Raw genomic sequence first — 25,771 nt, 5'->3', positions numbered from 1 at the left:
AATTGAAACACAAATTAAAAAAACTATTTTAAAAAGAAAAAGAACAAAAGGAATCAATTAAAAAAAAACACAAATTAGAATTAAAAAAAAAAGGATACGATAATCTAAGTGTCACAAACACTTTAAAATAAATAAGAAAGACAAAATAATCGGGTCTTAGCCTCAATTAGGTTTAATAAGTTAATTTTATTTTTATTAGATGATAAAAAAAAATAGACAACGATAGTAAACAAAAATATTTTTTTTTAAAGATTATGATAACTTGAAAATAAAAACCTTTTGAAGTAAAAAATTTAATTAAAAAACATATAAAAAAATCAACTCTAATCAACTCAAGATAACTTGATAAACAAGTAATCTCAATAATAAAGGGCGAGCCAGTTTAACTAAACTTGCAAACTCAGGGCTTAAATTATAATATCAGGATAACTCGATAAAAAAAAATAAAGAAAACCACAAAACTATTTTTTTTTTAAAAAAATGTTGAATAATGAAATATGAAAAAAAAAAAAAAAGAAGATGTCAATTGACATTAATTTTTCAAACCAATAACCCAAGTTATTAAACTAGAAGCACTAAATATGTAGAAACCATGAAATCTAATTCCTAACAAATCAAACACTAAAAGATAAAATCAGGAGGAAATTAATTACACAAAAGTATCTAAGACAGAAAAAATAATAAAATTGATAATTAAAAGAATGAGGGTGAAAATCAAAATAAAAAATAAATTAAAGGTCAAACCAAGTTTTATTTATTGGAAGGTTAAATTAAAAATAAAAATAATTTTAATAAAAGAAAAAATATCAAAAGAATGAGGAAAAAATGAGAAAGAAAGAAAAAACAACATAATGATTTAATGATTGAAAACCAATAAAACTTTCACCAAAGAGCCAAGAAAAAAAATAAGAATAAAATTAAGAAAAACAATATATGATAAATTAGAATTGAATAACTAAATCCAAAACAAATAAAACTTTTATAAAATGATCAAGAATAAAAAAAATAATAAGCAGTAAAATTAAAATACCAAAAACAAAGATGATTAAGTTGCTTTAATTTACTGGAGGAGAAATAAAAGGAGGAAAAAAAAGGTTCACGAGCAGCAAATTATGCTATCAATAGAGACGGGTGCCATCGTATAAGGATAAAAACTCAATAATGCTTCTAACAATATAGCAAAAAAAAAAATTTGAACATTGAAAGGCTCAACACGCATTGCCTAAAAAACATAAATACTTTTTATATGCTAGTGCTAGCATGCATATAACACGTGACAACAACTTTTGAGATTTTAATATCAATTAAATAACTTGAAAAAAATGAGATTTACATAGAAAAAAAATGGGTGTAATGATCAAAACTTATATGCATGTTTTATTTTATTTTTATTAAAAGGGAAAATTTATTTTTTAACAGTATATTAAACATTAAAAATATATAAATAACCCCCTAAATGATAGTTTTAAAGATTTTAATGTGAAGGATAATAAAATCATTTGAGTGTTCATGAAATTTGAAAAAATTGCGTGCGACCCTAGTCAAATAATTAATGTAAAAGGAATCATGCAAAAAGACCAAACTAACACCCGACTTATAGGCCTCTAATTTTTCATTGGAAAGGCATAATAGTCATTGAAGTATAGCACTGAATAGTAAATTCCATGTGTGTCCACAGATGCTACGTGGTTTAGAGCTTCAGTTAATTATCATGGAGCTCAGTGCCCTTTCAACAAGAAAATCCAAGGCAATAATGTGTTTATCTCACCCGATTGACTGTAACAAAACTCAACTTTAATCAAGACTTGCTACATGTATACCTATAAACTAATGGATATTACAGAAATCACAAGCAGCTTGCACCTTTTACATCCACTTGCTTCCAGCTACCTAAAAATTAATGGAGTCATCCCTGGGTGCTTGAAGCACCGGCAATGGCGTGGGGGATTTTAATTAATATCCTTTCAGGATTGGATCATTTGGCTTCCATTAAAGCTTTTCCACATTGGTAGTTGGCTGTTGGATGAGAACCGGGTTGAACCAGTCATAATCTAGTTCTGTACAGAAGCCTGGCTCTTCAGGTTTCGCAACTTGAGCATTTCAACATCCTTGGCGTCCCTCTCCTTGTGTTTGCAGCAAATCTTGAGGTCTAAACTGATTGGCAACGAACTTGAGGTCTTCTGCTCGCAATGCAAGTGCTTCCACTTCTAGTGCTCTCACTGTCCTTGTGGAAGAAGGTAAGTTGAGAGTAGAGTTTGGAAGCAATGCTCAGGCAAGCAGCTCTTCACTGCATAAGTCACCAGGTCTCAAAGTAATTGACATGAAGAAACCTGTTCGCCCTCCATTTGGAGTTGAGCTCTCCAGCTTTACCCTGATAATAAAAGCATCTCCATAACTGGATCACCCCCTCGAATTATATAGTTTCCTCGAGTACTCAAACAGGGCATTAAGCGCTTACATATTGCATCAAGTAGCTGATCATCCATCTGCGAGAAAAAAGGAACCTCCAAATAGGAAAAACATTAGCTAAAGCTGCATGAGATTTTATCTTGAATGAATATTTATGGTGATCAGCACGCGAGCTTCTAATTGTTGGTATAATAAACCATATCACAATCTGCCAAAGGGAACAATTTGATGTCATTTCTTCTTTAGCTTCAAAGGACAGATTGCAATAGAGAAAAGGCACTAAAAATCAAAGAAATAAGAAAATTTTCATTTGCAAGTAATGGGTGCTTAAAATATCAAATACAGTGCCATATGTGTCATATTTCAATCCAAAAGAGCAGGCACAATCGCATATTCTTAGTCACAAAGTTAAGACTCAAACTGGAGACCTTTCCCCCTCTTTGTAGAGATGAACGCCACTGGGTGAAACGTGGATTTGTAACTTCAGCTCAACCTCAAGAAGTGAAAGAAATTCCTGGAATTTCGAGGCAAAAGGGAAGATGAAAATTGCAGTAGCAACTTCAACCTCATCAACTAAATCAAAATTTCAAGTTCATTCTCATTTTTTACAAGTAGCTATGATTTCTATGCAAAAAAGAAAAAAAAATGAAATCACAGGCTAAAATTCTACATTCAAATCAAATAAACAAAAGCAGAAACAAAGATAGGAATTTATGTACCTGAGGAAGAGGTAATGCTGCAACAAGATCTATGAAGAAATCTGATCTCAAATATCTCATTGCGATCAACTTAGGATCCATAACAAGTTCACCTCTCCCAAAAACTCTTGAACTAGGTGAGACATAAGCTGTCCTAAACTTTATTACAATATGAACTATGTAAAATACATCAGCAAATGTTCTAAAACATGTCACAGTAATTCCTAAATTCTAATCAGTATCCATACAAGATGACTTTTCCTTGTTGCTTGCTGATGGAAGGTACAAAAAAAAAATCAATCAAAAAAGAGTGCTGTCAATCATTAGAAGAGGAAAATCCTGTTCCAATTCAATATAACATCACTTCCTGGATCAAGAATTTTCTCTCTCCAAATGATTATTTGCTGTAAACACCTTAAACCTTCATAATTTAGGATCCTTGTTACTTGTGCTTCTGTCACTATTCATACCACCTCCTTCAGTTTTAAACAATGGAGCTGATGTTTTACGTACAGGCAATGTCTTGTCCAGGTTTTGTCTACCATTAAACCTGTAAATTTCGAGAACACCATCTAACCAAATCATCAAAAAAAGTAAACGGGAATCATAAAAGAGAGGAAATACAGGCAAACAGACTCACCTTACCAGCTTCTCTTTCTTGAAATCCATGGCATTAGGTAATCCTATAACATACTATGCATCCAAGAAAAGGACACAAAAGAGGATTTTGTCTTCAAAAAGTTTCACTGAATTTTTCATTTCTGATTTGAAAGTAAATCTTTCTTTCAAGAAATGGACCTTGGGTTCCAAGCTGAATAAAATAAAAGGAGATTTTGCAGAAAGAGGAAACGAGAGGCTTTCGGTGGTGAAAAGGCAAAGTGTGGTGTTCAGTGTGGTTGACTACCATTAAAAGCCCAACAGAAAACTAACAGTGAATGAAAAAAATAAACACAGCTCAGATATTCATTTATAAACACAGCTCAGATATTCATTTGCTTTCTTATTTTATTTATACTTTATATTGATTATTCTCTAATATTCTCGTACCAACTTTTCTATTGAAGTTAATCTTTTCTATTGAAGTTAATCTTTCTCTGATAAGATCTTAAACATTATCATTCACATTTGAATTATTGTATTCATGAGAAATTTCGTTTTCATATGTTTTTGGATTGGAACTGTGAAGAATAACATAGAGAGTAAACCTGCAGGCTGAACATCCAAAAATTCAGGTACTTTTATATATGTTTTATTGCAATAACTTGTAAGAAAATGGACCTGAATTTTACAGAGATAGGGGACATGAATAGCATGACCAGAAAAAAAAAAAAAAAAGAACACCCAGTGTGTGTATATCAGAGACCACGAAGTTTTATTAGCAGATATCTCGGGCAAAATATATTATGTTTTGTGTTCCTTTTTTATGTATAGTTTTTGTACTAGTGTCATTGTTCAGATGTTGACAAGATTGAACTCAAAATTAACTTACAAGTTGAGGAAAAATTACATAATATTTGCCCCATGAATTTGCAGCATTGAGAAATTTACATCACCTTTTCACCTTAACCAACTTCACTTAACCTGGTCTTTGCATCTGCAACAAAACCTCTGTCTCTCATTTCTCCAATAAGTTGCACTGCCCTTGATTCATCCTTGTGCTGGAGAAATCCTCGAATAATAACATGATAACAAATTTCATCAGGAGGGCAGCCATCTTCTTCCATATTTCGGAAAGCTTCCAATGCTTCATCTAACAATCCTTCTTTACAAAGTCCAAATATTATAGTAGTGTATATCTGAACATTAGGCTGCAACCCTTGGACAAAGAGTTCTGAAAACAGTTTCCTTGCATCTTTAAGATTACCAGATTTGCACATGGCATGAACCAGGATGGTATACATCACCAGATTAGGCTTCAAGTGAGTACTTTGCATTGCTCGAAACAGCCTGAATGCCTTACCTAGATACCCTTGCTTGCAAAAGCCATCAATCAATATTGAGTAAGTACGTAAATTTGGGAGGTTTCCATTAGTGCGCATATTCCTAAAAAGATCTTGTGCTTCTCTAAGTCTGCCTAATTGGCACAAGCCATGAATAAGAGTGTTGTAAGTAACTTTGTTCGGAGTTAAGCCTTGATGAATCATTTCATTAAAAAGCTGCTTGGCTTCATCTATCCTTTTGGCCTTGCAATATCCGTTCATTAAGATGTTATAACTAAAAACAACAGGTTTAAAACCCTTGGTTATCATGACATCGAAAAGCTTTCTAGCTTCAACAACTTTTGTACACAAGGAATATCCATACATCAACGAATTGTAAGTAACAACGTTAGGCTCCACACCCATTTCAGTCATTGTTTTTAACACACCTAGAGCCTCTGAAACCTTGCCTTCTTTACAAAAAGTATCAACTAGCACGTTGAAGGTGACAATATCTGGCATGATATTCAAACTTGTCATTTCATTTAGCAATGCCGAAGCCTCCTTCCATCGGCTGAAATTGCATAAGCCCTGGATCAAAGAGGTGTAAGTGAAAATATCTGGGGAAATGCCTTTAGCCTTCATATAAGAGAAGATATCTAAAGCCTCATTCACCAGCCTATCTTTGCAAAGACTGTCAATGAGTGTGCTGTATGTCACCACGTCCGGCTGGCAGCCTGCCTCTTCCATTTTCTTAAACAATCCAGCAGCCTCGGCAGCTTCCCCAGTCTTACATAAGCCATTGATAATCGTAGTATAAGTGTAGACATTAGGTTGACACCCTCTTGCCACCATATCATCAAATAATTCCACGGCTTGGGCAAATTCACCCACTTTACAGAGCCCATTGATTAAGGTGTTAAATGTGACAATAGAGGGTTGAAGGCCAAGTTTAATGACTTTGGCCAAGACAGAGAACCCAAGATCAACACGTTGCAACTGGCAGAAGCAATTCATCAAGATATGAAGGGTATAAGTATTAGAAGAGAGCCCAGCTAAACCCATTTGTTTGGAAAGAGAAATCACAACATCGTAATACTGTCCCATTTTGACAATTGCAGACAATAATTTGGTGAATTGGATAATACATGGCAGAGGTTTCCTATGAATCATGTGATTGAAAGAAGCAAGGGCATCATCAATGTTTCTAAACGAAGAAGAAGAAGCATCATTTTTGTGTTTGTATCTACTGCTACAGCTACTGCTACTGATCCTGCTAGAAGAAGAAATGGAGTCGGAGTCTTTGCTAGACAAAAGTGATGGAAGAATCATACCCGTTATTTTCATTAGGCATCGCTGAACTTGGGACCCAATAAAAAATGCTTCTGAAGCTCCTCGTCTCACTGCCGCCGCCGCCGCCATCATCAACCTTCCTCTGTGGTATTCCTTCTCCTCGTGGTCTGGTTTCTTTACTGACCAAAACGACAGAGACACTTTGTACAAATCTGGAAGATTGAAGAAAGTGGTTTGGGGAAGCAGGACCGTCTCTCTCACATGCACAAGGAATGCAAGGTTTCTCTTTTGTGATTACTGTTTAAACAGTTATTATTATTATTTTTTCAAATTTGTTCTTGACATTGCATTTAATTGGAATGATTTGTTTAGTTTTGCTTTTTGTAGTGATATAATGATGTCAAGATAATATCATTTGATTTTTTATATATAAAAAATAGTTTAAATGCTAAATTTTGGGGAGCAAGGGCAAAATTATTTTTATTTTTTTTAGTTTAACAAGTTAATATTTTTTTCCCAAACTTCTAGTCCTTAAAATTAAAATTAAGAGAAAAGAAAAAACATTGCTAGATTACATGTTCAGATTAAAAAAAAAATTATTACATTGATTCAGTAACTAAAAAAGTTAAATTAATCTTTTATTTTGATAAAAGAAAATCTAATAAGTTTTTTTTAGCTCTTATATTACCTGAAAAAATAAAGTAAAGCTGGAGAAATTTTTTAATTATCTTTTGTTTTTAAACTAATTTTTTGGACGATTTTAGATAATACATAATTTTATTTAGATATATAAAATGTTTTATAGGTGTTTTTAAATTCAAAATTATGAAAAATATTTTTTTTTTTTAATTTTTATAAAATTATCAAAATTATCCAAATAGTAAAAAATCATACTTGGTACATGAAAATATTAAAATTATCTTAAAACATAAAAAATATATAATTTAAATACATTTTAAAAAACACTTTCAAATATAATGGAAATAATGTGTATCTTGTAGCCGTAATGTGATGATAATTATTTTTAAATTATTTTTTATTTAAAAATATATTTAAATAATATTATTTTATTTTTAAAAATTTATTTTTAATATTAATATATTAAAATTAATTTAAAATAAAAAATTAATATTTTTACAAAAACACAGTCCAACCGTGACTGCATCAAGGCCATCCATCCTCTATAATAAGATTATCTTGCTGAAATTTATCACGGAGCTCAGAGCCATTTCGGCAAGAAAATCCAAGGCAATAATGTGTTGATCTCACCTGATTGACTGTAACAAAACTCTAATCAAGACTGGCTACATGTGCTAAATCACAAGCAACTCGCACCTTTCACATCCACTTGGCTACGAGCTACCTAAAAATTGAAGGAGCCATCCATGGGTGCTGATAGCACTAGTAATGGCGGGGAGGGTTTTAATCAATATCCCTTCAGGATTGGATCATTTGCCTTCCATATTAGCTTTCTCCCATTGTTAGTTGGCTGTTGGGTGAGAACAGGGGTCGAGCTAGTCATCATCTGGTTCTGTAAGAAGTCTGGCTCTTCAGGGTTTTGCGACGAGCATTTCAACATCTTTCTGTGCCCCTCTCCTTGTGTTTGCAGTAAATCTTGAAGCTAGTATTGTAACACCAAGGTGTTGTTTTGCTTGAGAGATAGTAGATGAAAAACTATGTTCATCCTCCTCTTGTGTTGTTTCATCATCATTTGTCATCTCATCAAGAGAAACTGAGGACTCCGACATGCTCAGGCTCTTTGCCATCATCCTCTTCTTGTGTCGATGCCAAGTTGCCTGAATAAAGCAGGCAGCCCAGGTTCTCCGAAGGTAAGAGTGGAAACGGAAGGTATGTTGTAGTTTCTTGCTATGGAGACGTCTAAACTGATTGGCAACGAACTTGAGAGCTTCTGCTCGCAATGCAAGTGCTTCCACTTCTTCTATTGCTCTCACCGTCCTTGTGGAAGAAGGTAAGTTGAGAGTACTAGATTTTGGAAGCAATGCCTAGGCATGCAGCTCTTCACCGTAAAAGTCGCCAGGTCTCGAAGTAATTGACATGAATAAACCTGTTCGCCCTCCATTTGGAGTTGAGCTCTTTAGCTTTCCCCTGATAATAAAAAACATCTCCGTCCGGATCACCTTCTCCAACTATATATAATTTCCTTGAGGACTCAAACAGGACACTAAGCGCCCACAAATGGCATCAAGTAGCTGATCATCCATCTGCGAGAAAAAAGGGACCTGCAAATAGGAAAAACATTAGCTAGAGTTGCATGACAGAAGAAGATAGATCTTAAAATGCTTGATCGTGAGTGATTTACTCGTCTAACAAGGTCCAGGCATAGGTGACGCTGGATGTCACGACAAAGATCTGTAGGTATGAACGCAAGATTGATTCCTCATCAGCCCCTCTAGTTGTATTGAACAAATCTTCTGACAAGTTCTCGCAAGCTTTAGGGGAGTTGAAGATGTCTCATCCAATCTTGTGTCTCGTCGCTTGAGCCTCCACTCTCCAAGCCTCATAGTGATAGATTGCCAGTGTGTCTATTCAAGAGAGAGCATGTTAAACACTGCAGAGTTCTAGAATTCAGAAGAGATTTGTCATTGAAACTGTAACGGAACGAAATCTTATAAAGTAATTTTATATTTCAAAATGATTACATTATTGTAAAATACACTGAATTCCTTTTTTTTTTTTTGAAAAAAAAATCAACATAGTTTCCCTACACACAAAAAAGGTATACCACGATTATGACAACCTTTAGAGTTAAACTCAAGTCGTTCTCTGTTTATTCTAAAAGGATTTATTAATCTTTGGGTAATGGAACTTTAGGAAATCCCACGATAGAAAATGACCTTCACATGAAAAAGCTCTCTTCAATGCGGTCTCCTGCTGTATGTTTTATGGATAAGGTGTCTATAACCTCTCATAGCAGGAGTTAAGTTTCAATCAGAAGGAGACTGATAATCCAAGGTTGCAACACCTGAAATCTTATTAATAAGCTTAGGGTTTAACTCAAATCTTTGTGTTGGATAACGTCAAATATCTTCATCTTCTTCAACGAGGCTAGTTTCACCTTTTGGTTATCGTGGTAAAAAAGTACTCTTCATGTTGCCCACTTTATTAAATATACTAGACAGCTACCCCGCTTAAAGTTCTTTCATCTTGTAACATCCTATGGAAGCATGGGAGCTGGGAGTGTAGAGGAGAATTATGGCTGGTGGCGAGGAGTAGTTCAAGCACTGTCCTTGCAATGAACTTGAAGCTCGATGCTGCTCCTCCCAATATTAGTTTTGATTGCTAAAAATCAAATGAAGAGGACAACAATAAGGAAAACATAGAGACAACGTTAGCTTGATAGAGAGGTTGTCCTGCAGAATGTCTCAACTTGCCAGGAAGATTCATCCACTTCATTCCCAAATGTAAGGCTGCTGTCTGCATCTTACATGAGCTCTCAATCCTTTCGTCTGTCTCATGAAATCAATACAGGGAGAGATTGCGGTCTGTTTCTTCTCGTGAACATATTCCTTCATCCAAAATACAGAAGGGACGATAAAGACAGGGAGAGAGTGTGATTTAATCGAAGGATTTTCTGTCTATTTTCATCGCCTCTTTTGAAGCGCAATTCAAGCGGAGAGTTTATTTTTAGCCTTGTTTGATGACAACTACGAAGTCCAGTGAAGCTCAGTTCATTGATAACGTCAACGTCTGTTTTCATCTTCATCACACTGGAAATTAGAGTTTTGCTCCTCCCTTGTAAAGCGGTGCCATGGTGGTATAATATGACCAGACAGATGAAGGATTCGAACGCTCACATTGTCCAATCTGGACTGTCGTTTAAAAGTGATGGTATAGCTAAATTATTGTATCCTCTTGATCTATCTGCAATAAATTTAGCAAGAGTAATGAGTTCATCCAAAAACATAAATAATAAATCAAACTTGTCTTGAAGGATATAAACAAAAAAATTTTACAATCAAATTTTACATCGTGTTATTTTTTATTTTATTTTTTTAAGAATAAAATAAATAACAAGAAAAATAAATAAACCTTGGTATTCAAGATATAAAATTTTTCTCTAAGAAAACCACTTCAAATAAAAAATTCTCTCAAAAGCTTTCAATCCTCTTTCATCTACACTTGATATCTATAAAAAATAAAACTCTATTGGATCAACTCCAAACATTCCTTAAGAATTTTTCAACAATATTTAAAAGACAAACAAATATCCTCTTTCAAAACATCAAATCATCAAATCTCGCTTTGCAATATACACTCGGATTCACCCTCAAATCCGTGTTTATATAAAGCATAAATGTTGACTTAATTTCATAAATAAATCAAATCACCACATATCAAATCTAATGAAAGAATAAGAGAATTATTTATTCTTTTTATAAATATTTTAAATATAAATTATACCCAATCATATATTTTAATAAAATCAAATATTTGTAAATATATGCATATATGGTTATCTAATTTTAGATGCTCGAAATTGTGTCTCCCAACATTTGTGGTGAATTTCAATGAAGTCATACCTCAAGTTCTGCAAGCCCCACCATAAACAATATAAGTACCTTTCAAGAAACTCAGAGGAAGTACTTTCTGCTGCAATGCATTTGCGAATATGCCATAATCGAAAAAGGAAGTGTCATCCGGATTACATCTGGCAAACAAAACAGTAGTGCTTTCCCAGGAATTGTGATCAGGAAATTCCAAAGTATCGCAATCCAAGTAATGAGGGTTGCATGGTATAGGGCTCAATTCATGTTTGCAAGCAGACTTCCAGCATGTTCAATGACACTCGATTCACAACAAATACCATGATGCCCCCAGGACCTACAAGATCAGAGGCCTCATCAGTATATAACAGCACTAAATGACCAACAACAACAACAATAGCATTTTGAGAGAACAACTAGTAGTATCACCTAAAAAGACACGTATTTTCCCATCCAAGGAGGCATTGCTCCCATGACTAGCCAGCATGTATAGCAGGAGATTATATGAAGCTCCAGCTATGTGGTCTTTGTGACTGCTCCAGTGGCCTTAATGATCTCAGAACTTAATGGAAAAATTAAATATAATCTGGGAATATGGAGTAGAACAATCAGCACTGGGGCATTGTTGGTATGATCAGCATGTGACCTTCTAATTACTGGTATAACAAACCATATCAGTCTACCAAACCATAATTGCATGTTTTTAGTCACAAAGTTAAGACTCAAACTTGAGACCTTATCCCCTGCTTTGAGGAGGTGAATGCCACTGGGTGAAACGCGGATTTGTAACTTCAGCTCAACCACAAGAAGTGAAGGAAATTCCTGGAATTTTGAGGCAAAAGGGCAGCTGAAAATTGCAATAGCAACTTCAACCTCATCAACTAAATGAAAATTTCAAATCCATTCTAATTTTTTACAAGTTGCTGTGATTTCTGTTCAAAAAATGAAAAAAAATTTTGAAATCACAGGCAAAATTCTACATCCAAATCAAATAAACAAAAGCAGAAACAAAGATAGGAATGTATGTACCTGAGGAAGAGGAAATGCTGCAACTAGATCTATGAAGAAATCTGATCTCAAATATCTCCTTGCGATCAACTTAGGATCCATAACAAGTTCACCTCTCCCAAAAACTCTTGAACTAGGTGAGACATAAGCTTTCCTAGACTTTATTACAATATGATCTATGTAAAATATATCAGCAACTGTTCGAAAACATGTCACAGTAATTCCTAAATTCAAATCAGTATCCATACAAGATGACTTTTCCTTGTTGCTTGCTGATGAAAGGGAAAAAAAAAAGACAATGGATCAACAAAGAGTGCTGTCAAGCTTGAGAAGAGGAAAATCCTGTTCCATTTCAAGATAACATCACTTCCTGGATCAAGAATTCTCTCTCTCCAATATGGCTCATGATGATTCTCTGGAAATACTGTAAACCTTCCAAATCTAGGAACCTTGTTACTTGTGTTTCTGTCACTATTAATACCAAATTCAGTTTTAAGTAATGGCTCTGATGTTCTATGTACAGGCAATGTCTTGTCCAGGTTTTGACTAGCATTAAAGCTGTAAATTTTGAGAACACCCTTTAACCAAATCATCAAAGAAAGCGAATGTGAATCATAACAGAGAGAAAATACAAGCAAAGAGACTAACCTTACTAGCTTCTCTTTCTTGAACTCCATGACTGTAAGTAATCCTATAATATACTATGTATCCAATAAAGGGATACAAAAGAGGATTGTCTTCCAAAAGTTTCACTGAATTTTTCATTTCTGATTTGAAAGTAAATCTTTCTTTCAAGAAATGGACCTTGAGTTCCAAGCTGAATAAAATGAAAGGAGATTTTGCAGAAAGAGGAAAAGAGAGGCTTTAGGTGGTGAAAAGGCAAATTGAGGTGTTCAATGTGGTTGACTTCCATTAAAAGCCCAACAGAAAACTAATAGTGAAAGAAGAAAATAAACACAGCTCAGATATTCATTTGCTTTCTTCTTTAATTTATTCTTTATAAAGATTATTCTCTTTAAAAAACCAAGTTAAGGTGAGGTTTTTACTATACAATTTATATTTACATTTACAGGATTTTGAACATATGATAGTTTGGTCACTTAGAACTATGATATCATGTCAAAGAAATAATTTAATTAAAAAAAATGTTAAATAAAGTTCCAATATATGATTTATATTATTTTCTAATATACTCGGACCAGTTTTTATATAGAAGTTAATCTTTCTCTGATCAGATTTTAAACATTATCATTCACATTCAAATTATTGTATTCATGAAAAATTTCATTTTCATATTGTTTTGGATTGGAACCGTGAAGAATAACACAGAGAGTAAACCTGCAGGCTAAACATAAACAAATTCAGGTACTTTTATATATGTTTTACGACACTAACCTGTAAGAAAGTGGACTTGAAGAGCATACCAAAAATAAAAAATTGAAAAAACAGTACATGTATATCAGAGACCAAGAATTTTTATTAGCAGATCTCTCAGGCAAAAAATATTCTATTTTGTGTTTCTTTTTGATGTATAGTGTTTTTACTTGTGTCATTGTTCAGGTGTTGACAAGAATGAATTAAAAATTAACTTACATGTTGCGGAAGAATTACTTAACATTTGCAGCATGGAGAAATAAAAGTTTACATCACCTTTTGACCTTAGCAAACTTCACTTAAGCATGGTCTCACATCTGCAATGAAACCTCTGTCCCTCATTTCTCCAACAAGTAACAACGCCCTTGATTCATCCTTATGCTGGAGAAGTCCTCGAATAATAACATTATAAGAAATTTCATCTGGAGGGCAGCCATCCGCTTCCATATTTCGGAAAGCTTCCAATGCTTCATCTAACAATCCTTCTGTACAAAGTCCATTTATTATTGTAGTGTATAGCTGAACATGAGGCTGCAACCCTTGGACAAAGAGTTCTGAAAACAGTTTCCTTGCATCTTTATGATTCCCAGATTTGCACATGGCATGAACCAGGATGGTATACATCACCAGATTAGGCTTCAAGTAAGTACTTTGCATTGCTCGAAACAGTCTGAATGCCTTACCAAGATACCCTTGTTTGCAAAAGCCATCAAGCAATATTGAGTAAGTAAATAAATCTGGGAGGTTGCCATTTGTGCACATATTCCTGAAAAGATCTTGTGCTTCCCTAAGCTTGCCTAATTGGCAAAAACCATGAATAAGAGTGTTGTAACTAACATTGTTCGGAGTTAAGCCTTGATGAATCATTTCATTAAAAAGCTGCATGGCCTCATCTATCCTTTTGGCCTTACAATATCCGTTAATTAAGATGTTATAACTAAAAATATTGGGTTTACAACCCCTGGTTATCATGACATGAAACAGCTTTCTAGCTTCAACAACATCCATCCACAAGGAATATCCATACATCAACGAACTGTAAGTAACAATGTTAGGCTCCACGCCCATTTCAGTCATTGTTTTTAACACACCTAGAGCCTCTGAAACCTTGCCTTCTTTACAAAAAGTATCAACTAGCACGTTGAAGGTGACAATATCTGGCATGATATTCAAACTTGTCATTTCATTTAGCAATGCCGAAGCCTCCTTCCATCGGCTGAATTTACATAAGCCCTGGATCATAGAGGTATAAGTGAAAATATCTGGGGAAATGCCTTTAGCCTTCATATAAGAGAAGATATCTAAAGCCTCATTCACCAGCCTATTTCTGCACAGGCTGTCAATGAGTGTACTATATGTCACCATGTTCGGCTGGCAGCCTGCCTCTTCCATTTTCTTAAGCAATCCAGCAGCCGCAGCAGTTTCCCCAATCTTACATAAGCCATTGATAATCGTATTATAAGTGTAGACATCAGGTTGACACCCTCTTGCCACCATGTCATCAAATAATTCCACGGCTTGGGCAAATTCACCCACTTTACAGAGCCCATTGATTAAGGTGGTAAATGTGACAATAGTGGGTTGAAGACCAAGTTTAATGACTTTGGCCAAGACAGAGAACCCAAGATCAACACGTTGCAACTGGCAGAAGCAATTCATAAAGATACTAAGTGTATAAGTATTAGGAGAGAGCCCAACTAATTCCATTTGTTTGGAAAGAGAAATCACAACATCGTAATACTGTCCCATTTTAACAATTGCAGACAATAATTTGGCGAATTGGATAATACAAGGCAGGGGTTTCCTATGAAGCATGTGATTGAAAGAAGCAAGGGCATCATCAATGTTTCTAAGAGAGGAAGAAGCGTCATTGTTGTGTTGATATCTACTGCAACTGCTACTGCTACTGCTAGAAGAAGAAATGGAGTTGGAGTGGTTGATAGACAACATTGATGAAGTGGTTGGAGATAGAAGAATCATACCCATCATTTTCAATTGGCATCGCTGAAAATGGGACCCAATGAAAAAGGCTTCTGAACCTCCTCGTCTCACTGCCGCCGCCGCCATCATCGTCGACCTTCCTAAGTGTTTTTCCTTCTCCTTGTGGTCTGGTTTTTTATTGACCCAAATGACACAGACACTTTGTAACAAATCCGGAAGATTGAAGAAAGGGATTTGTGGAAGCAGGACCCTCTCTCTCTCTCTCCCTGACAAGGAATGCAGAAGTTTGGGGAAGTAAATTCGTTGGGAATGAACGGTTTAGAAAGCAAATCATACACATTTTAAAAAAAAAAAAAACAAAATTCAACCCGTATGAAATAAAAAAATAATCAGAATTAATCCAGTTTATGCGGTAAAACTGATATAAATTAATAAAAAGTAAATTTAAAAAATAAGCATGATTTGTAATAAATATAATATTTAAAGCGGAGGGAAAAAAAATCATCATAATGATATATAACTCAAGAGAGAAAAAATACAAAGCATAATTCCTAAAATTAAAAATAAAAACTAAGAAAAAATTAAGATGTTATAAAATAAAATTAAAAAAAACTTAGAAAATAAAAAAAATCAACCAAAAAAATCAACCAAAAAAAACTTATTACCATAAATTAACCTGCTTAGACTTAGTTTTAAAATTATGAAATCAGTTAAAATTTATATAAAAAAAATTATAAAAATATTATAAAATTATAAATATTAAATGTTAAAATTGAAAAAAAAAACTAAATTTATGTGATTAATATATAATTCAATTAAAAAAATCAAAAATATTATAAAACTTAATTTTTAAAATAATTTTCTATTAAATAATAAAATTAGAAAAAATAAAATTGAGTAATTAAAATGTGAAATTAAGTAAATTTTTTTAAAAAAAAAACTCATGAAACACCATTCATATGAATATTATTTTGAGTGTGGTTAAAGTGATTCAGCAGCATCGTTTAGTTTTTTTTTTGGTTATTTTTATTAATTTTAATATAAATAATATGATAATTCTTAAATTATTAATTAATAATATATATACAAAATTAAATATTTATAGCAAATTAAAAATATTATTGATTTCATGATACATATCATTTTCCATCTCGGTGCTTATATGTTTTATTTTGCTTGGTAACTTTATTGAATGGTGAAAAAGGAGAAAACAAAAGGAAAAATAAAGTAATTCATCAACTTTTTTTTAATTAAAAAATTATTGATTTAACGACAAGGCAAGCATTACAGGTTGAAATAATTCACCCTCTTTTATCGTTTTAATTGTTTTCTAATTTAATCAGTAATTTTTTTAATTCATCTTTTGATACTTTATAATTTATTTTATCTATAATTATTATGATATAAAAAAAATCAAACATTAAAATGATTTTTAATTAGTCAAAATATATTTACCCATATAAATATAGTTTTATTTAAAAAAATTAATAATAAATTTTCATTAATAATAAATTAATAGATAGACTAAGACTTCACGAATTATTTCGTTTTCATTGTGTTTATTTTTTTTTAACAAAAAATTACCTTATATTTAATAATACAGTAACAAAAATCAACATTTGTTTTTGTAAAAGCATATTTGAGCACACATGACATGTATTTGTTTAAAAATATATTTGGAATAATTTAATGTTTTTCCAAATTTCGATCCAGCATATTAAAATTATCTTAAAATACCGAAAAAAACTAATTTAATAATATTACAATTTAAAGCTCCTTACGAAATACAGCCTCACTAGCCGCAACTGCGTCAAGGCCATTCATCCTCTTGAATAAGATTATCTTGCTGAAATTTATCACGGAGCTCAGAGCCATTTCAGCAAGAAAATCCAAGGCAATAATGTGTTAATCTCACCTGACTGACTCTGACAAAACTCTAATCAAAACTGGCTACATGGGATAAATCACAAGCAACTCGCACCTTTTACATCAACATGGCTTCCAGCTACATAAAAAGTAATGGAGTCTTCCATGGGTGCTTATGGCACTAGTAATGGCGGGGAGGATTTTAATTAATATCCGTTCAGGATTGGATCATTTGCCTTCCATATTAGCTTTCTCCCATTGTTAGTTGGCTGTTGGGTGAGAACAGGGGTCGAGCTAGTCATCATCTGGTTCTGTAGAGAAGACTGGCTCTTCAGGTTTTTGCAACTTGAGCATTTCAACATTCTTGACTTTCTGTGCCCCTATCCTTGTGTTTGCAGCAAATCTTGAAGCTAGTATTGTAACACCAAGGTGCTGTTTTGCTTGAGAATTTGAAGGTGCAAAACTTGGTTCATCCTCCTCTTGTGTTGTTTCGTCACGTACTGTTTGCTCATCAATAGAAACTGAGAAGGACTCTGACATGCTCAGGCTCTTTGCCATCATCCTCTTCTTGTGTCGACGCCAAGCAGCCTGAATAAAGCAGGCAGCCCAGGTTCTCCAATGGTAAGAGTAGAAACGGAAGGTATGCTGTAGTTTCTTGCTATGGAGACGTCTAAACTGATTGGCAACGAACTTGAGGTCTTCTGCTCGCAATGCAAATGCTTCCACTTCTTCTAGTGCTCTCACTGTCCTTGTGGAAGAAGGTAAGTTGAGAGAAGATTTTTTAAGCAATGCCCAGGCAAGCAGCTCTTCACCACAAAAGTCACCAGGTCTCAAAGTAATTAAATTGAAGAAACCTGTTCGCCCTCCATTTGTAGTTGAGCATCTCCGTAACCGGATCACCTTCTCGAACTATGTAGTTTCCTTGAGTACTCAAACAGGACACTAAGCGCTCCCATATGGCATCCAGTAGCTGATCATCCATCTGCGAGAAAAAAGGAACCTACAAATAGGAAAAACATTAGCTAAAGCTGCATGAGATTTTAAAATGCTTGAAAGCAGCACTAGGGAGTCCCTTACTCGTCTAACAAGGTCCAAGCATAGGTGACGCTGGATGTCTCGACGAAGATCCGTAGGTAATGCATGCAGAATTGATTCTTCATCAACCCCTCTAGTTGCAAGCCACTTGTATTGAACAAATCTTCTGACACGTTCTCGCAAACTTTGGGGCAGTTGACGATGTCTCATCCACTCTTCTGTGTCTCATCGCTTGAGCCTCCACTCCTCAAGCCTCACAGTGATAGATTGCAAGTAGGTCTATTCAAGAGAGAGTATGTTAAATACTGCAGAGTTTTGTATCTCAGAAGAAAATTATCATGAAAACTAAAAGGGAAATACTCTCTTGAGAATGAGAACATTTCCAAGTTTTTTCCAAGAAAACAGACGTCAATATTTTTATAGCAGGGGAAGGTTTCAATTGCAACAGAGGCCTAAAACAGCCTAAGGTTATGTCATGTGTCCACATTACCTGCATATTCCCAATCAAATGGGCAAACAAAACCAGGCCCAAGATGGCAATGAGTATGGCAAATGCAATTTCCCCAGTGAATGTGCTTGTAGACAAAGACTGGCCATAGGAACTGAAAAATACAGCAGCAGAAAAGATATGTTAGAAGTTCCTATAAATACCTCTTTGAGTTATGGAGACAATTAGATGGGATCTATGTATCTGCAGAAAATAATATCACAGCAACTGCATACAGAAAAAAGAAAATTCTCTGCTTCAACATCATGCATTGATTCAAACAAGAATATTTCACTGAATTTTCCATTTCTTGAAAGTAAATCTTTTTTTCAAGAAATGGACCTTGAAGTCCAAGCTTAATAAAATGAAAGGAGAATTTGAAGAAAGAGGAAAAGAGAGGCTTAGGTGGTGAAAAGGCAAAGTGAGGTGTTTGATGTGCTTGACTTCCATTAAAAGCCAAACAGAAAACTAACAGTAAAAGAAGTAAAACACAGCTCAGATGATCATTTACTTTCTTCTTTTATTTATTCTTTGTAATTACTATTCTCTGTCAAGGTTAGTGGACCAAGTTTTAATAAACAATTTATACTAGTTTTAAACTAATTTTTGTGTTAAAATTATTTTTTCTCCGATCAGATCTTAAACATTATCATTAACATTCCAATTATTGTATTCATAAAAAATATTTTTCATATGTTTTTTTTTTTTGGATTGCAACCATGAAAGAATAACATAGAGAGTAAACCTGCAGGTTAAACATAAAAAAAAAAATTCAGGTACTTTCATATATGTTTTATAATACTAACTTGTAAGAAAGTGGACCTGAATTCTAGAGAGATTGAGATGACGTGAAGAGCATGACCAAAAATAAAAATAAAAATAAAATTCAACAAGCAGTATTAGCATATCATACCAATAATTATTACTAGCAGATCTAGATCTCTGAGTAAAATTAAGAATTTGTTTGAGATTATGATAGTGATTTTAGTTTAAAATATTTTTTGTGTAGAAATATATTAAAATAATCTAAAAATATAAAAATTAAAAAAAACACGTTTTCACTCACATTTTTAATCGGATTCTAAATGTAACTGTAAAATGGGTGGGTTTTTTACTGTGCAGGGATGAGCAAATATTTTTTGTTTTTTCAACTTGATTATCTAACTATTTTTATTTTTGTGTTTTATACATATTTTAGATTAAAAATAAATTTTTAGGTCAAAACAACTTAAACCATGATTTTTTAAATGATCTGTTACACAGACCCTGACAAAAATAAATGAGGTGAGTTAGCTAAAGCAGTGCCTGACTTTCGCTTCTTCTTGTTTTTTTTTTTTTTTTTTCTAATTGGTTTTAAAATTAATGGTTTTTTTTATAAATATTTTTAATTTATATTTAAATCAATACTTCTTCTCTCTCTCATTTTATTTGTACAAACAACTGTGCTATTGTACTTGCTTTGTGTTTTTATTTTATAAAGCTGTTCTTGTTTCCAAATAGCACTACTCTCTGTGATTAGCTGATGTGATAGGGAAATTACTGAACATTACAATGTTTGTGTGTTATCCTTTTGTCAGGTTAATGTGGCTCTGGCAAATCTCACAAATGTTATACTAAAATGGAAACGGATACCATGGATAAGTCGAGGAGGCATGGCATGTAATTGCAATTTACTTTTCATGACTAAATGAAAGGAAGAGCGACTATGCGCCCCTGGCTTAGGTTTCATATCAAATAATCTATTTAACTGCTCTGTATTATGCAATGTTTGAGTCAGCTGAAATGATATTTCTTATTGCTTGTCAACTGCCTCAGAGCATTACAAGTGTTTGGTGGATATGTTGACTTTTTGAGAAACCAGTGTTAAGAATATCTTTCAGACATTTCTTGATTGAACCTAAATTTCCATAACTTATTTAGTGCTTTGTCAACTAAGCCTAGAATTTTGGATTTTGAAATTATGCAAAGTTACATGTGACTTTTTAAGTAATGGCTTTTATTTCTTACTAAAGTTGTTCCCAACCCTCAATTTACCTGTGGAATGAAGGTTGCTATGCGCATAGAGGCCTTGTTGGGATTCACCAATTCCATATTCAGTCTTTATCTGTTTCCTCAGGTACGTGAGTTTATTTATCAGCATTCCATGTTCTTGAAGCATATATGGATCTCCTATTGACTGATAATGAAAAAAACACAAGATGGATACATGTTGAGACTGGATCCACCACGGGTGATTCTTTTACATGAATGGCTCTTGCCAAGAACGCGACCCAATTGAATACCCTTAGTAGCAAATATTTGGTTCTCGTTGGACTCTTTAATAAACTCGTTTATGGATGGGAGATGCCAGTATGCGACTGAGAGTTTTCCACCTGTGATAACTTAAGGTCATGTTTGACAATCTACAAGCTACAGATCACCACGTGAACCTCTCTGACAATCTTGAGTTCAAACTCTCTGTTCAGGTATCACCAAGTGAACCAATCGAGAGCATCATGATGCCACTAAAAGCAGCTAAGCCTTTACTTGGTACCCTTCACTTGAAGAAAGTGGTTATGCGCTTCTTTTGGGATCAAGTTGTGCCTATTGTAGATGACTGGGGCAGCTGTGTGGGAGCATTGCATCGTGAAGACTGCACCGAGGTACTTTACCGTTCTTCCTTCTCAGTGACTTCAGATTATAACTTTGTTGACTCACCTAGGTAAATTCCACCATTATCAAGTCTCACTTGATGCTTATTTGGATGCATGATGATGATGTTTTAAATATTTTGCAGTTGAATGCCCCCCTGATGACAATGATGAGAAGCCCCCCACCTTGTGTTACAACCACGACGTCTATTGGCCATGTGGTTGATCTAATTTTAGAAAAGATGTATAGAATGGTTGTTGTTGTAAAATATAGTAATTTAAATAGTTCTACTAACGGCTCAGGTTCTAAAACTGTTTGAGTTTTTACAGCTGAACAATTGTTTAAACTTGTTGTGCCTGTACAACGGCCATTGGAGCAAGAAAGAACTCTTGGTAGAAGATGGTGTGAAAATTTTGATACATAATTGTATTTGTTACTCGACTGAATTCCTGTGCATTATCCTATTAAAGAAGAAATTTCTCAGAAATCTAGAACAAACGAGGCAAATAGTGCGTCTGTGATTTATCTGTCACCCAACTCGTGAAATTCCTCACGGTGGTAGCAGCAAACAAGTCATGATCATACTGACAGACACGCTTCCTTGTAATTACCGTGTATCTTACGTCACAATCTTCTTCCTTTCCGAACCCTCCTATAAATTCCTTCACTCATAAGTTCTAAGCAACAAAAGAAATCAGAACTCAAAATGGGGAAGCAGAAGTGGTCAGCTTTCGGCCCTTTGAAGAGGGCAGTTAAGAAAATAAACTTTATACTTAGCTTCAATTTCAGAAAGTGGCGATTGGCTTCAATTCTCTAGAAGGACAAGGAGGTTGAGCTATAATGATAGAATTGGATTGCATGGGGCAATTGAAGATGTTGAATCAGATCATCAAAAGTACAAGCCAGTTCGAACATTTGAAAGGGTTAGAAGTTAGGCTCGCCAGATGAAGATATTGATAAGAGAGCTGAGATTTTTGTTAATAGTTTTCGACAGCAACTGTTAATGAAAGGCAGGTTTCTTTGCAGCTGAGGTATTACAGAGGGAATAGTTTTGGAAGGGATTACAGAAAAGAATGCCAATATATTAATACATTTTTGTTGTGAGAAAATAATAATAATTTCTTGTTTCCATTTGTTGGGATGCAGGAGAAAACTTGAAATGTAGTTCTTTCAATGATATGAGATTCAAGTGCTGGTCTTTATAATTAATTATTATTATAATTTATATACTTAATATTTACCTCAACTCAAAAATTTAATTGATTAGGTAACAATAAACACAATAAACCAATTAATGGGACACCGGACTTGAAATATTATTTATGCACGTGAATGATCATAGACGATGGAAGATAGCCTAAACAATTAAAAGATTGGACTTTAACTTATGTTTTGAGTTTAATTTATATGAACTTTTAGTTGAGTTTTGTTAATTTGGCTTTATTTGTTAGGTTTGATTTAATTATTATTGGGTATTTTATTTAGTGGGCCATAAGCCCAATTGCTTATTCTAGGGTTTTAGTATAAATACCCTATTTTTCTAAATGTTAGGGGACTTTTGATGATTGATAAAAAATATTGCAGATTTTGCATATTTCCAATCTCCTTTCTTTTCTTTTTTTGCTTTCTCTTCTCACTTCTTTTCTAAAAGCTTCTTTCTATTCCTAGCTTTAATTCTTTTGTTTGTTGTTCCGCGTTAAATTTGGTATCAGAGCATGTCTTTTAATTGTTCTCACAATTAAATGATTCACACGTCTATGCTAAACCTAGTTCCGGTTTGATTAAAAAAAATAGAAAAAAAAACAGAGTTCCCTGTTCAACGTCACGCTGTTCATCATGTTGTTCATCATCAAAGCAGCCGCCGCAGGGCACACCATCCTCACGAGAGAGCAGATTAGCAAACAGCTGCCGAAATCAACATTGCTTATTGTTTATCATCAACGACAACAATCAACAGCGGCGCCACTACCATCAGTGGCGCCTCAACCCATCACAGCTAGCACCGACTGGTGGTTCACCGCAACAAAAGCAGCACAACAGATCTTCATCTGCCACTGTCCATTGTGTCATCGCCTTCAGCAGCCACAATAGGTCGCCCACGCCAGCAGCAGTAAATCCTCGTCGGTGGCAACGCCTCAACCAGTGTCATCCTCTTCGCGCCATCAACAGATCTCCATCTGCCACCACCCCCAGTGTCGTCGCCCTCAACCATAAGCAACAGGCAGAGTAGTAGAACCGACCAGCGACAACCACCACCTTTAACAGACTACAACTATCCTCGCCTTTAGCAATCACGTCGCGCCGCCAGCAACAACAACAAAGAAAACTCAACAACGCAATTGCAGTACAGAAGAAGAGAGTTAAGGCGAAATTAATTAATCCTGTCACGTCATCTGCCACGTCAACTTCCTGGACCCATGTCATCCGTCATGTCATCACTTTGAAGCCACATCATCACCACATCAATCAAGGGCTGCTACACCAACTGCCACATCGTCAGTTTCTGTCATCTCAGCTACCATGTCCATGTCTGCCCATTGCTGCCACATGTTTGCTATGTCATTGCCTTCACCATATCATCAACATCAAATTCCAACATACTACTTCGAAGCAGTCTAGTCAGTAAATTACTCTTCTTTTTGATTTGTCGATTTTACTTTTGGTATTGCACTTGGTCATTAAAGTTGTTGTTAATATTACTTTTGTGCTTAGGAAGAAAAAAAATCGCATCTTGCATTTTTTTATCTGTTCACTCTTGCTTAACCATTTTCTTCTTTGATATTTAGCAACTGTTTGTTGAGCTTGTTGAAGTTAGTAAACAAGGTTGTGATCATTATTTGATTAATTATTTACACTTAAAAGGTTTAGCATTGCATGCTTATAATTTTCCTGGCATAATTTATTCTTGATTAATCTTCACAAAAAAAAAAAATTAAAATTAGCTTTATTTTTGTATTGTGATTTTACATGCAAGAACCATTTGTGATCTCAATTCCATTTATAAGTTAGTGTTACATGCATTTATGTCATGATCATTTACTATACAAGCTTAAGTTTACACTTACTGTAGACTCAACCTTTAGTGATACTTTCAACGACCATTTAAAGAGAACTGCAAATTTAAGTGATCAACATGTTTAAGAGAATTGAGCCCCAAGAGAGTTTTCGAATAAGGCACTCAAAGACTAAGGAATATCATAAGAACAATCATTATGGACAAGTTCACTCTGAGCGCCACCAGTATGACTATCGTTTAGGTTACTCTAAACATGATGACTTTGATGAGCGAGTCTTGAGTCCTAGCAAAATAAAACCCCCCACTTTTGATGGTCGTCATGATCCTTGGATATTTGATATGTGGATTCGTGATATGGATCGATTCTTTGAGTGGCATAACTTGTCTGATAATAGAAAAGTTAGATTTATTAAGATGATGCTCATTGATGAAGCTAAAATTTATTGGAGAGATGTTGAGGATTGCTTAAAGATGAGAGGTAAACCTCCTATAACTTATTGGATCAAAATGAAACAAAAACTTCAGGAGAAATACCTACCCCAGTCTTATAGGAATAAACTCTTAGATCAATGGAACAATCTAAAACAAGGAAATAAGTCTATCAATGAGTGTATAACGCAGTTTAACAATTACATGATTAGATGTGCCATAAGAGAGAGTGAAGTCATGACTTTGCATAGATTTTGTAGATGCTTAAATGATGATCTTAGAAAAGGAGTTGTATTTCAAGGTGTATCTACCCTTAACCAAGCTTATACCTTAGTTCAAGATTATAAGTTGGTCACGAAGAATCATTGGATGAATCGTCAAGGCTCTTATAGTATCCCTACTAGGTCTTAATTCAGAAGTAGTGATTCTTTGTTAGGTGCTCCACCCCACAGATCTAATCCTAGCAGCGCCCAACTTTGTAAGAAAGATAAGGGCAAACGAGTTGTCAATGAAGTGTCTAAGGTAAGTTCAAAGGATAAGTGTACTAATTGTTTAGGTTTTAGTCATATCTCTTTAGATTGCACCTCTAAACCTTTAGTCATCCAAAAACATAAGGATATAGGTAAAGAGGAATATTGTAGTGTTGAAGTGTTTGAGCCTAATTTTGAGGATTTTAGTAACCTAGATGACGAGGATGTGCAAGAAGAGGGACCCAACACAATAAGTCCACATGAGCTTGAGAATGAGGTTAAGAAAGAGTCTGATATGTCTGCTTTAATGGTAGATGAAGTTTTAGAGAACTCTTTAGTAGAATCACCTATAGAGATAAGTATGGTCTTAGAAGAGTCTCATAATAATAGTCTCTCTAAATTACCTGATTCCTCACCCCCACAGGCTTGGTGTCCAGCACATCATAAATTTAGAGCAACATGTTGAACTTCTTGACCCCTTACCTCATGCACGTGATGAGGAAGATGAAGATAATCTTAGTTTACTTGATTGTATCCATACTATATCTACACAGGTTTCAAACAATGTTTGTCTCATTCCACACCCTCAATCATTTAGTATTCATAGTTACAAACTTAAGAAGCCTATAGAACACCTTCCTATATCTCCTCATGATAGGATGTCTAAGTCAGTGGAGTCGTTCCCATGTA

The 25,771-nt window shown here is 34.3% G+C and overlaps 3 protein-coding genes, 2 long non-coding RNA genes and 3 pseudogenes across 6 annotated transcripts; 2 read left to right on the top strand and 6 right to left on the bottom strand.

Annotated features, from left to right (window-relative positions):
* The first annotated feature begins 2,531 nt into the window (after positions 1–2,531).
* Positions 2,532–3,392, top strand: LOC105130527 (uncharacterized). The gene is made up of 2 exons (XR_843251.1): positions 2,532–2,948; positions 3,129–3,392. It is a non-coding gene; the product is annotated as an uncharacterized LOC105130527 (long non-coding RNA).
* Positions 3,246–3,969, bottom strand: LOC105130528 (uncharacterized). The gene is made up of 2 exons (XR_843252.1): positions 3,748–3,969; positions 3,246–3,657 (listed from the first exon to the last, which is right to left on the bottom strand). It is a non-coding gene; the product is annotated as an uncharacterized LOC105130528 (long non-coding RNA).
* A 487-nt stretch (positions 3,970–4,456) lies between these two features.
* LOC105130529 (pentatricopeptide repeat-containing protein At1g62930, chloroplastic-like) lies at positions 4,457–6,681 on the bottom strand. 2 transcript variants are annotated; one of them, XM_011033084.1, is made up of 2 exons: positions 6,361–6,452; positions 4,457–6,025 (listed from the first exon to the last, which is right to left on the bottom strand). In XM_011033084.1, the coding sequence occupies exon 2, from the start codon at positions 5,879–5,881 to the stop codon at positions 4,670–4,672; it is 1,212 nt and encodes a 403-aa protein (XP_011031386.1). In that variant the 5' UTR covers positions 5,882–6,025; positions 6,361–6,452; the 3' UTR covers positions 4,457–4,669. The 2 variants fall into 2 exon arrangements, with proteins under 2 accessions (XP_011031386.1, XP_011031385.1); XM_011033083.1 differs by having other exon boundaries at positions 4,457–6,681.
* A 1,188-nt stretch (positions 6,682–7,869) lies between these two features.
* On the bottom strand, positions 7,870–11,311 carry LOC105130609 (probable cyclic nucleotide-gated ion channel 14; annotated as a pseudogene).
* LOC105130531 (probable cyclic nucleotide-gated ion channel 14) lies at positions 10,739–15,476 on the bottom strand (annotated as a pseudogene).
* LOC105130608 (putative pentatricopeptide repeat-containing protein At1g12700, mitochondrial) lies at positions 13,492–15,273 on the bottom strand. Its single transcript, XM_011033181.1, has one exon. It carries the CDS (start codon positions 15,271–15,273, stop codon positions 13,492–13,494), a length of 1,782 nt encoding a protein of 593 aa, XP_011031483.1.
* A 1,410-nt stretch (positions 15,477–16,886) lies between the features above and the next one.
* On the bottom strand, positions 16,887–20,626 carry LOC105130607 (probable cyclic nucleotide-gated ion channel 14; annotated as a pseudogene).
* LOC105130532 (pentatricopeptide repeat-containing protein At5g10690-like) lies at positions 20,023–21,612 on the top strand. Its single transcript, XM_011033085.1, has 3 exons — positions 20,023–20,046; positions 20,583–21,177; positions 21,312–21,612. The coding sequence occupies exons 2-3, from the start codon at positions 20,926–20,928 to the stop codon at positions 21,483–21,485; spliced, it is 426 nt and encodes a 141-aa protein (XP_011031387.1). The 5' UTR covers positions 20,023–20,046; positions 20,583–20,925; the 3' UTR covers positions 21,486–21,612.
* The last annotated feature ends 4,159 nt before the right edge of the window (positions 21,613–25,771 follow it).

The sequence above is a fragment of the Populus euphratica genome, unplaced genomic scaffold (genome assembly GCF_000495115.2).
Source record: "Populus euphratica unplaced genomic scaffold, PopEup_1.0 scaffold21.1, whole genome shotgun sequence".
Lineage (NCBI taxonomy): Eukaryota > Viridiplantae > Streptophyta > Magnoliopsida > Malpighiales > Salicaceae > Populus > Populus euphratica.
Note: the sequence above shows the minus strand (reverse complement) of the source record. Positions and strands in the feature narration are given on the sequence as shown.

Bases quoted from the DNA above. Each gene is read 5' to 3' on its own strand.
- LOC105130529 (XM_011033083.1), bottom strand. From the start codon at position 6,451: ATGATGGCGGCGGCGGCGGCAGTGAGACGAGGAGCTTCAGAAGCATTT.
- LOC105130608 (XM_011033181.1), bottom strand. From the start codon at position 15,273: ATGGCGGCGGCGGCAGTGAGACGAGGAGGTTCAGAAGCCTTTTTCATT.
- LOC105130532 (XM_011033085.1), top strand. From the start codon at position 20,926: ATGTTTGACAATCTACAAGCTACAGATCACCACGTGAACCTCTCTGAC. The intron at 21,178-21,311 runs GTACTTTACCGT...AATATTTTGCAG, and splicing joins ATCGTGAAGACTGCACCGAG to TTGAATGCCCCCCTGATGAC.